General features: G+C 37.4%; 1 protein-coding gene across 1 annotated transcript in view; it reads left to right on the top strand.

Annotated features, from left to right (window-relative positions):
* Window positions 1–12,875, top strand: part of CDK19 (cyclin dependent kinase 19) — a 128,031-nt gene that overhangs the window by 92,054 nt on the left and 23,102 nt on the right. Inside the window, exon 6 of the mRNA XM_034060622.1 lies at window positions 437–568. Coding sequence (XP_033916513.1) covers window positions 437–568 — 132 coding nt within the window. The remainder of the gene's footprint in view (window positions 1–436; window positions 569–12,875) is intronic.

Raw genomic sequence — 12,875 nt, 5'->3', positions numbered from 1 at the left:
ATTGCAGTCATTTCAGTTTTGCACTGTGGGTGAATATTTAGCAGTCACAAAGGCTCACAGTTCTGTAAACATATATAAAAATGAAAGAGAAAATGTACATTACAGATCTATTATTGACTCCAGTTAAACAAGTTTCTGTTACAGTTCTGTTTAAATCAGTAGACATCTGTGTTATGAAAAGTTTTACAATACCATGACGAAAATACTTAAAAGTCCAACATCATCCTCCATAGTCATATAAATAAAGTAAATGGAATTTAACCTTAGATAAATTTGGCCCAGTATGGTTATGAGTAACTTGTTGCTTGCTTAGAAACTTTTATTTGTAAGTTTTAATGTTTTTTGAGCTTGTGTTATAATTGCTTTTAGGCAAAACATAAATTCTGATTTCTTCGGATTAAAATTTTACATGTTCTCCCCCTGCTGCTGCCCACAGCTGATATGGGTTTTGCAAGGTTGTTCAACTCACCTTTGAAGCCATTGGCAGACTTGGATCCAGTTGTGGTGACATTCTGGTACAGAGCTCCAGAGCTATTACTTGGAGCCAGACATTACACAAAGGCTATTGGTAAGTTCCTCTGTAAGAAAGAGTTTTTGCTTTAAGTTTTGTAAAGGAGGGTAGCTTTGTAGCAGATAGGATGGTCAACTAACCAGCTGGTTTTTTTTCCTGAAGTAGCAGCAGATGGCATGTGATCCAATCCGTAAAAGGTTAATCCAGATTGAAACTTTGAGGACTGTGCTTTTATTTTTCAGTATAAGTTAAGGTTAATGTTAGACATTTTAAGGGTTTTTTTCTGTTTTTAAAATAAAAATATTCTTTTAATTGTTTTATATGGTTTTCTGATATGTAGAAATCTTGTAATCTTGTAAACATTCAAAAGGGAAGGTTGTTTAAGTGGTATTTTTCTAGGGTGCTTCATGTCCAGATACTTTTATGAAGTGTGGCTGGGTAACAAGAAGCACTGTCTCCTGCACCGTGCACAATCTTCAGATCATTCACTCCTGACAATTTAGGAAGCTGTAAGTTCAGGAAATGCTGGTGGCCAGGCTCTTCCAGCTTAGTAAGTTCCATAAGCATAGTCAACTTTAATGCCTAGCTGTTTAGAGAATCAAAATGCTGAGATGCACAGGAACCATCCTGCCTGCATGATTAAGTTATATATTGAAGAGAAATGCAAAGGAAATGGTATACCTTTGTTAATGGGGTTAAATCAGTCCTCTGTGTCCTAGGTGGCTTTCTTGGCAGTTGCAGACATTTTCCTGTTAGAAAAGCTCTTGGAGATGCTATGTAGGCCTTTGTTCAAAGAGTTATGAAACGCGTGTGTTACACTAGCATCTCAGTTGGTGGACCAACATATCCCCAACCAGTTCTTCCTTCTTCCTTCGTAACTGATCTGGGAGATGACACATGTAATACCTGCATAAAGAAATTTAGCCCAATATGCTCCAGAAATCTTTGCAAGGTCCCTGAGGTGATGCTGTTTGTGTCCTCTTTCTTCTTCATGATGCTGCAGTCTGTTCACCTCTTCCAACGGCTCCTTTTGTTGGTGACTCAGTGCCTCAGAGGGTTTGTCTGTTGTAAGGCCATTGTCACCCTTAATTGTGAGTTCTGGGTGGCAGCACCCACCCTCTGGAGCTCTGTCTCAGCTGGGGCTTCTGATTTCCTAGGATGTCTTCCTAGGGTGCTGGGGATGGAGCCTTGTAGTGTTCCCCCTTCATGGTTGTAGCACAATCCCATGTTGTCTGAAGCAGATTCTTAGGGTCTGCTTTTTATCTGCCACCACGTAAACAGGGCTGCTAACTTCTGAAGTCTCTGTTTGCTGTACCTTGTAGTGAGTAAAAACAGTTACCACAAGTGTTCAAAGAAAATGCTAACAGTATTACTTTAAATGTCTGTAAATCGGGTGCTTAAACTGCCCTGTTGGTTTTGTAAAACACAAGTGAGTAGACCAGGTTACTGACCTGTGTATGTGATACTGGGGAGTTACCTTAACTGACAGTTACGTATTTTTGATAGATAATATATTGTTTGCAGATTTAGGTGACTGATATGTACCATTATCTCAGGATATCTCTTTGAAGAATGAATTAGTATAATGCTATTGTTTTTTTAATTATGTCATAAATTACTTGATTCTTGCCTTGAGGGATCTGTAGTCTACACTACAACACAGAGAAGGAGTCCCTATGAAACTTCAGAGGATGATCTCTAGGGAGATCTGGTTTTGCTAGTAGTTTATTATTTCTGAGGCTTTTGTTTCTTGTATCTGACCCACACCAGTGAATCCCCAGGAGGGGTGCAAATGGGTCATATAATACCTGGTGTGCAGTGTGAGTGCTGAGGGCACTCAAAATGGTTTGGGCAGCAAACTAAAAATTACAGAAATGAAAACAAGGAAAGCTGGAAGATAAGATTTGTAGGCTGACTGAAGCATTAGAAGAGCATGTGACTGAAAAGAATAAAATTACATGGAGGTGATCTATGTGCAGCTTTAAGGCAAAGGGAGGAAGCGGTAACAAAATGACAGCAGTGATTTTTTGCAGTTTATGAGTCCAGACTTGTGTTTTGCTTCTGGCATTATATGCACTTAAAAGAAGGTAATCTTAATGAGCTAAGCACGCTAGTGAGAGTTTAACTTGAATGCTAATGTTTTTGGCAAGGGATGCAACTCTTAAAGCTCTTTCTCTCAAATCCCTATGCAAGAAATAGAATTTTAACATCTCTTAGTATTACATAAATCTCAGAAGCCTTAATGCATTGCTTTTAATAATAACTCATAAATGATATAAGATTCTCATTTAACTGTTCTTCAGTTGGAAATAATAATTTAGAAAAAAGGTGGTTAGATACGACAATTTATGAAAAAGGAAAGGGCATATTATTTGGTATAGCTGCTTATTTTCCATAGTTGTTTTCTCATGCCTTTTATGTAGTGTATAATTTTAAAATATCAATAAAACCATGCTAAAAGCAATATCATGCCAGCTTTAGTCTATTCTCTTACGATTTTGTCATCGTGAGAAATATTTTTGTTTGCATGAACTAGAAGTGCATTGTCATCAGTTCCCTACTGCAGCACACTGGATATTGTCCAACAATTGCTGCATAATTTAGACGTTTGCTTAGGTTTTTTACTGGCTTAGTCTTGATTTTATTTTCAATCTATTTTATATATTCTGTATCTAGTACTCTCTTCCCTATCTTAGCTTCACATGTAATTTTAATTATTAGCAATGTATTCATAATATCCTGGACACTGTCTACTATAGTGTCCATTTTGGTTTTGTTCTTCTAATAAAGCCTTGCTTGCATGTAAAATAGTTCTCATACATGATCAAAGAATGAAATTGGAATTTGACTGTTGTCTCATTCAGGATTTTTGTCCTTGTTTTCCTTGATCTTAGTTACATTTTGTGTATTTTAACATTAGGAAAAATTGGACTTAAACACAGTCTGTTTAGAAAGAACTATGTATTATGCAAAACAATATATATTTCATTAATTTAGAGGTAGTTTTTCAGTGACATTTTCCGCTTTATTCAATTTGTCCCTTAATACTAATGAAATAGTCTACTGTTCATTTATTTGCTTGCAGAACAAGTAGTTGTTCATCACATCTGTAACATAATTTTTTAAAGAGATATAGGAGTTAGGAAAATAGTGGTGAAAACCAGAAATAGCTTTTACTTTCTGCATGTTCAAAGGCTATTAAAAAGCCCATGATAGGGTTTCATGGGGAATAACATTTAGTTTCCTGAACTGTGAACATTTATAATATAAGCCATAGTTGTTAATGAAGTTTCCTATATAATCTGCTACCACAGTTACAAGCAACTAACTTACCAGATAAATACAAATTGGGAAAATGGTGTTGTAGAAGCCAAAGGTCACTCTACATTCTGTTAGCACAATATAAATCTCTACTAAATTCAGTGTAGCCTGTGGAAGTTGATCCGCATTTCCAGTATCATAAATTAAAAGCAGAATCTGTTTCTGTGTGTTCATCAAATCCTAATACTTTTGCAAAGAAGTAAAACATGCAAATAAAACTAACCTGAACTGCAAAAATATAAAACGCTTACAGTCATGGACACATTGATAAAATTACTGAACTTTTAGAAAGTCTCCAGCACAAAAGAAAATGCCTTTATACTCAAAATACTAAAGAAATAAGGTTGAAGTAAGTGGCAAGGTACAGTGCTCCTTTCATTTGTAGGCAAAGACTTCAGTGCTATTATTTTAAGGAAAGTAAAGGAAATGGCTGTGGTAAAATGAAGGAAAAGGTGAGCTCGCTTTCACCTTGAAAGGAGACATTAATCAGGTTTTTGTTTTTATTTTTCACTCTGGGAACATCAAAATAGTAAAGGATATTTTAGCAAGGAACTGGCAAGGACTAGTAAGAACTCCATTATAGGTTAAGAAGGCATGTGACAGTCTTTACTATGATTCATTCTGGGGCAACTTGTAGGATGATATCAAGGCATAATTAAGGTTTGTTTTTTATCAAGTTGCAGCTTGTATAGTTAGCAGTGCTATCAAACAAGAACATGTTATCTTACCTCTCTTTGCCACTTGCATTAATAAAAGAAAAAGTATATTTGATTAGTGGCATCAGATGGCTTATAGTATTCCAGATGAGTGGATTTTGTTGGCAAAAGAGTTCTTCAGAGTGATCATTCAACCACCTGTTAAGCAGGGCTAAAGCATTGTCCTGCACTGGAAAAGGATGGAGTTATTTAGTGTCAAAAATAAGTCTGGGAACCTGAGAAATCTGTATTGCTTAGTTACCTTTCCTTACTTGTCTAGTTTGTAAGTCAGCAGGAATGTCAGAAATGGCCATGTGGCAACTGCATTTACCAGCCTGAACAAGATTTAGGTAAAGAGAAACTGTAACTCAAAACTTGGGCAGCACACTGCCACCTCATTCTATTTCCAGACTAACATATGGTTATGGAAGCTGGAAACATGTGAAAGGTATAAGCAGATATCAAAATGCCTTTGAAACCAAATATCACAGGAAAATATTAGGTATATCAGAGGGAATGAATTTATAATGAATGCTGGGATCCATCAGAGTTTCAACAACTCCATTTGACTTCATGCAGGAAAAAAATAGGGGAAATTTCATAGTGTGTATTATGTAGGATTTAGGATGAAAATATGTGCATATGTGTTCCATATTGCCTGTGCAGTGAGTCCCACACGTTCTGAGTGCATCGGATGTCCTGGCTGTATGCACACAGATTGTTGGCACGCTGGATGGGCTGTAGGGCCTCTGGAAATCTTGGACCAATGCCTAAAGCTCTTCTGGTCTCTTATTCTTGGAGGGTTGGGAAGAAGGAGTTAAAAACTAAGACCTATCTGGAAAAAATCTGGTAAACCAGTAATTACAAAAGGAGCCAACCAGAAGACTGAAAAGTCTTCAGGAAAGATGTACAGGGAAGGTATCTACCTGTGGGCTGTGCAGCCATGGGAATATGGGCACTGGTTTTAAACATCTGTGAGAGATAATTAAGAAGAGCACATCTATGGTCAGTCAGCTTCTGTTTGCTGCATAGGAATCCATGTTCCTATTTGTGAGAAGTTGTGATTTTAGGGATGGGGTTGTGGAAAAACAAGAAAAGTAGAGAAGTTTAGAAAATATTAATTCATGTGCTCTGAAAAGAAAAACTTGGGCTACACCAGGAGGGGAGCCTTGTTCATGCCCTGGGCAGTGTTACAGGACACGGAAAGTAATTGGATTCAGATGATACTTTCTGGTAAACTTGTTTTGGCATGTGGTAAACATTCTTCATTTTGATTATCACAGTTGTTTTCATGCTTATCTGAGAGGCAAAATATTTTACTACCAAAGATTAATTATTGCTCTCTTATCTAGTTACTGTGGGTGCTGGGTGATTTACTGCTCGTTTTTCTTGCTTGACAGTGATCTCTAAAATCTATACAAGTTTCTTCTACAAAAGGAGGAAAAAAAAGAAAAAGAAAAGAAAATAATTTGCTATACTCCACAATCTTATCACTGCAATTACCTAAGAAATGTGAAGTTTTATGAACAATTATTAGGTCACTTACATTTTGAAGCTACTTTAGTAAGTATTTTGGGAAGCTTGAGATGCTGACAACAACTCAAGGAATATCATCCACAGGATTCATAGACTCACAGAACAGTTAGGTTTGGAAAGGACCTTAAGATCATCTAGTTCCAACCCCCTTTCTGTGGGCAGGGACACCTCACACTAGAACATGTTGCCCAAAGCTCTGTCCAACCTGGCCTTGAACACTGCCAGGGATGGAGCATTTACCACTTCTTTGGGCAACCTGTTCTAGTGCCTCACCACCCTCACAGTTAATAACTTCCTTATATCTAACCTGAACTTCCCCTGTTTAAGTTTAAATCTGTTACCCCCTAGTCCTATCATTGTTACATATTTGAATACATTAACTGCTTTGAGATCTAGTGTACTAGTTCCTGCCTTCTTCTGACTGTTCTTCTAATTGCTCTTCTTTCTAAAACAGTGTTGATTAACTAGTACAGCTGGCATCTGCTGCAAGCTCTGAGGAGTCTGACAGTTGTGTTTGAGTGTGTACTGGCTTGATAGTCAGGAGAATTGTTAACAGTGCAGTGTGTTAGACCTGTCTCTGCTGCTGTAAAACCAATGGAGGTACTCTAATGTGAGACAGACAGTAAAGTTTCATATCTTACTATAGGAAGCTGGGTCTCAGGACTCTTGGATTTAAATACTGATTCAGTCCAAGTGTTTTATGTAGCATGCAGCATGTAATTTAATCCATCCTGTGTGTTTTATCATTATAAAGTGGGGTTGCTACTTAATGGTATTGTCCTGAAGATAAAATCTGTTAATAGTAATAGGGAATTCCAGTACAACTGCGTTATGAATTACTTTTGTTAACTCAGTGAATAGATTTATTTGCCTGAGAACCTGGGATGTCACTTAGCATCTGCAGTTAGCTTGAGAAATACACACATTCTGGACATCTAAAAAAAAAGGAAAACAAAACTATCGAATCTTCAGTCACAACTAGAATCTACTAGGTGTCCTACTTAGGTTACTCTGTGAATTAACCTGTAAACCTCTGCCCATAGTCACGCAATACTTTTTCACATGTTTGTGATTCTCTACCCTGGCAAAACATACAAAGGGAAGAATCGGGTGCTTTTGCCTTTTCATTCAATATTTGGCAGATTTGCCATTGCATGATGATGATTATGACTTAGCTGTATATGGATTATTTTAGAGCACGAAAAATAACATTAAAGGATGTGGAAGGCAGAATATCCTCTCTACTAATACCTTTGTGATTCAAAGCCACTTTTGAGCAAGAGGTGCCTTCAGAAATCCACCTGTGCTTAGTTCTATGCACATCAAAAACTGGGGGCCAAAATCCTCTCCCTGACAGTAATGGTCTGTTCCCTGTCTTTTTCCTTCTAATTATTTTCCACTCAGAGTATCAACTTCATGTTCTTCCCAACTCCTGGTAACCACGGGGCCTCTTGTATGAGCAAGCTTTTAATTCCCTAGTATCTCAGTGACTTTGCCCTTTACCAAGCAGATGAGCTTTGCAGCAGCAGGATTAATTCTCTAACCTCCACAAGCAACCTTGGCTGTGAGCTCAGCTGAAAAACAAAGAATTAGTGTAGTAAGGCAGGAGTTGTTCTTGCAATGTCTGTCATAATCCAGAGCAAATAATGGATCCTGATGTGGAAATGGAATAGGAATAATGACATGAGAAAGCAAGACTCAGTGTTAAGAGAAGGTTAGGAAGTACGTTTTGCCTGCTTTCTCATCATAGTCAATTCCATTCTGTACATGTCAGTTGGGATGTATTGTGATTCTTTGTGATATACTGAAAATACATTGTTTCTTTTGTATATGAGCATGAATGAGATGAATGATTTGCTGTGGAGCTGAACTTGCAGCTCAGAGATGTTTGACTCAGTTTTGTATTTTTTAAAGGCTTCCTTTAAAAAGGAGTGGACTAAAGGATGATTTCATTTTCTTAAATGAAACATGAGGTTGCCATTTAAAGATCCAGAAGATTGTCTGTTATAAAACTTGGTTCCCTGAACATTTTATCCTCACTAACTAGTGCTCTGTTTACTACCATGTCTGAAAAGTTCACTCACAAAAGTTGACTTTGGCTGAAAACCAAGTATCTACTATCATAACAAGATGCATACTTCTGGTGCAGAGGAATTTTTTTAGCTTGTTTATCAGTTTGATCTTCAGGCACAATTATTTCAGCAATATCAACTGAAACTCAACACTGCAGCACTGAGTAGAATGGCTGGCTCTCAGGACAGGTGGGATTGCTTCGCAAGGAGACTTCTTGGCAATAGCTGTGACTGACAGCAGATTTACATTTCATAATAGTTTATTTCATTTCTTATCCAAAGGAGTTGGTTATATTTATGTTGGACTTATTGCGAGTGCTTTATTAGAAGTAGCTGTAAGGCTGAACCCCTTAGTAACAGAAATTAGCATACTGTACAGCACTCTGTTTAGAAGGACAAATAAGCTTCTCTGTGCTAAGAGACAAGATACCTTCATGTGTATTCCTCTTTGTTGACTGAAATAAGGTAGGTAGCAAAAGCTTTAATAGCTCCCAAAAATACTGTCATGGCTTGTGAATTAGGACAGGCCAGGAAAGAGCTCTTCACACATGTTCCTTATTATAACTCAATATGCCAGATAGCAGGCCTTTTGCTCACCTTATGTTAGCTCTGAAGGTGTTGACATGTTGGACCTAGTAAAAAGTTGTAAAAGTTAATGACAGAAGCCAAGTGAGAGCATACAACAGATTATAAACTCACTGTCCCTCTTTATTTAATATGGAGTTAACCTCCAAAGAACTCCACTGTGTATAGAAAAACTGGTTTGTTAAAATAGTCTGCATTTAATTAGGAAAAAATTATTTCTCATTCAAAAAATATGTACTGCTCTCTTCTCATTTGTTATAGTTCAGAAGAGCACAGAAGACAGGAACAATTTGCTAATATGCCATGCTATTTGTATGAAGTAGATTATATTATATTGGGCACCTACCTGCAGTGGTGGAACAAGATTGGGAAAATAAATGGTGGAGGAGGGGGAAAATTAATGCTAAAGCACCGTGGTTGGGAATTGGGAGCGCCTGGCTTTTCAGTCCTATGATTAGATGTTACCATCAATCAGGTTTTTTTTCCAATCATTTTTTTCATATGATAAATTGCAAATACAAAGCTGTGGATGTTCCCTGAAAAGATTTGTAAATACTATTGTACTGCACAGCAGCACATCTTGACTGTTCTTCATTCTTTCATCATTACAGGAGGAAATGGTAACAATTTCTGTATTAAATCTGCCTAATTCTTTGCAGGATACAAGAAACTTGTGACTTTTGCAATGAGAAGCTTTCATACTTCCTTTACTTGTTTTAGTTGCTTGATACTTGGTAGGGGGAAGTAGCCCTGAGGCTATGAAGCTGCCTTTTCTGTCACCCATTACATTCCTATGCTTTTGATGAGTTGTCACTGAAAGAACATTTCTCTTTTTGTTTCCCTGAAAAGCTTTGGCAGCCTGCCAGAGTACCTCTTGGACTCTCTGAGGTATAAGCACTGCTGTTGCTGGAACTAAAGTAGCAGTACTGCATCTTCAAGATACAGGAATTGGCATAAAAATAATAGTCCTTTGATGTCTGTAATGCATCTGATAATTTAGGATTAGGGAGAAGATGAGGCTGTGACACACTTTGCTTGCTCAGTGCTCGTCCCAGTGACCTAATTTCCCTGCCTTAAAGTGACATCACCTGAGGCTGGAGCCCATCCCAGTTTCTGGAAGAAGAACTGAGAGAAGAAAGAGGATGGAACTGTCAGTCTGTTCTGCATTCATGCAACCATCACTCTGTGCTGTCTGTCAAGGATGTTAGCCTGCTCTACTGCTAGCAAATGTAGTTAATCTGTAGTTTATGCAGTATTAGTCTTGGTGACACAAGTGAAGAGTGTATCTGTTGTATAGAACCATAAACCTGAAATTTCCAAAATTTTGGATCTGAAGTTCTGTAAATTAAATATTAAAGTTCCTTAACAGGGTTTCTTTGTTGCCAATCTTTTTTGCTGCATGAGAGACCTACTTAGGGCCTCTGGTCCTATTGCCACTCTCTGTATTAAATCTATTGTATCTATATTGTCAAGCTTGCCACAGCAGCTTAAGTGTAATGTTGCAAGCTAGATAATGTGTCTAATGTGCAGCAGAAGACTGAAATCATATGATCCAGGATCTTTGTTTAATGGTGATATACTGGAGAATAGGAATTTAAGTGGGGAAAATAAATAATTTGACAACCTAAAATAACTCTGTTTAGAGAGAATGAAAAAGTCCTTGCCCACCTTGCCCTGTAGAAAATTACAGTTTATTTCCATGAACTCAGAATTTCAATCAAAATGCTTAAAATATTTAAGGTTGTATTAATTGAAATTAATTCAGTTTGTATTACAAATATGAGAAGAGGGCAGCTTAGTGTAAAAGACTAGGATGGAGGCAAACAGGTAACAAAACCTGGGATAATAGTTTTCATGACTAATTTGAATGAATATGGTTTTGTCTTCAACAGTTTTGAATTATCGTGACTTTGCATCGTGGCACTCTTGAAATAAAATACTGCTCTTAGATACATGTTTGGCTGGCTGTGAGCATCCTTCAGATTACTGGGAGGTATTGTTTCTGTATGCTGAACAGTCATCTTTGTGGCTTTACAGTATACACTTCTGTTCTTCAGTCAAGTTCTGCTGAGATACTGTTAAAGATCAGTAAACATTGCCTAACTTACCGATGAGTGATAGCAAATTTGTGACCCTTAGCCCACTGACACCACTTTTTGCTTCCCTTTGAAAAAGCTGTCACCTGTAAATGCTTGACCTCATTCTCAGTTCTCAGTAGAAAATGTCAAAATTAACAGGCTAGTTACTGTTTTACTGACATTTAAATGAAACATATAAAAATGGAGGCCTTAATGTACAAATGGGAAGATCTTTCCTTTGTATCTGTATGTGAGAGGAACAGGTATATAGCAGGTTCTGTTCACCTTATTGGACCAAAAAAATGAGAAATTCCCCTTAAAAATATATTATTCTCTTAAATCTAATTCTAAGATATTTAAAACCAGTCTTAAAGTGAATAAACCCTTTTTCTATAGTATCTCTGTGCTCCTAGGTCACTGGGTGTAAATATTCTGGGTAAGTTTAAAATCTGCGGCTGTGGTCAGTGTACGATACAAGAATTTTTATAAAGAGGTCCCTCAGCTCCTTCACTGCTTTTACCAGATTTGGATGTGTTCTAGAGTCTAGACTTTGTGTTCAAAAGAAACAAAAAAAGCATGTTGTTTGAAGTACTGGTGCTACTAAACCAAACATCACTAGTGATGAATTCCTCTGGTCAGTTGCAGATAAACAGATATTTTCCAGTTCTTGACTTAACTTTCTTTAACATAATTTTATTGCAGAATTATATGAGACTAAGCTTACGTATGTATTTCTTAGATAAGAATCATGAGGTATTTCATCTTGGACTCTGTCCTGTGTTCAGTGAAACATTTTAGTTAAAATGCAGGGGAAAAGATGTTTCATTTTGAGAATCAAGGCTATTGCTCAATAAATTGTCCTGTTGTTTTAAATGGTCATAATATTGTTAATGTTTCCAAAATCCTGGAGAAATACAGAAATGAGATTATTGTTTCATAGAAAGGGAAGGATACGTGAGCATTTGTATGCTTAATCAGCCCTATCATTAAAACAGCTATGTTTTTGTACATGCTTCTTGGCTACAGCAGGAAATAGAGCAAGACAAGCAGTATTTTTCTCAGCTTTAGTAGCTGACCTATGAAGCTATTAGAGTCACAGATTTGAAAACTGGGACATGGACAGACATACAAATAATCAATGTATTCACTCAGGCATATATATGTAAAGTCTGTTTACCAACCACAAGTGAACATCTTTAAAAGGCTGTTTCATCCTTTTATAAAATTATGTAGTACTTAAGAAAGGTTGTAACACTGGAAAGATATTTCACTGATGAATAGGTTTGAATGGGACCTGAGCAAGCTGTTTGGTGAAGAGTCTAGGCAAAGGAGTATGCTACAAAGACCTTCACTCCCACCCTTCTTTGAAGAGCCAGAGAGCAAGATTGGTGTGCACTCGGGTTCAGTGAAAACCTTTTACCACAGATCATTCCTGAAACCTGATGATAGTAGAAGAGACTGTAGGAAACAGGACCATCCTTGCAGGAAGGATTATGTTACTGTAGTAAATATACTAGGATCCTCATAGGACATCAAATGGGAAAAGGTTTGGTATTTAGTGCAACTTTGTAGGCCCTTTGTGTCCCAGTTTTTAATGGGTATGGGACATAACAAGTTAAAGTAGATACTGTCTGTAGGTTAGCTTTGCCTTGGGAGCAGTGAGTTGATCATTAGTAGAGGGGGGAGCAGAGAACCAATTGTTGGACAATTTTTGCCCCTTATTTTTGATGGTTGCTTTCATAAAGTAACTGTTATATAGCATTCTAGGAAGTTCCTGTTGTGCTAGAGACAGACGACGTGCCCTAAACTAATAAACATAGAATCATAGAATAGTTAGGATTGGAAAGGACCTCAAGATCATCTAGTTCTAACCCCTCTGCTATGGGCAGGGACACCTCACACTAAACCAGCTCACCCAAGGCTCTGTCCAACCTGGTCTTGAACACTGCCAGGGATGGAGCATTCACAACCTCCCTGGGCAACCCATTCCAGTGCCTCACCACCCTTACAGTAAAGAATTTCTTCCTTATATCCAGTCTAAACCTCTGCTGTTTAAGTTTCAACCCGTTACCCCTTG

Source organism: Melopsittacus undulatus, chromosome 3 (assembly GCF_012275295.1).
Source record: "Melopsittacus undulatus isolate bMelUnd1 chromosome 3, bMelUnd1.mat.Z, whole genome shotgun sequence".
Taxonomy (NCBI): Eukaryota; Metazoa; Chordata; class Aves; order Psittaciformes; family Psittaculidae; genus Melopsittacus; species Melopsittacus undulatus.
This window is presented reverse-complemented; position numbering and strand designations above follow the sequence as displayed.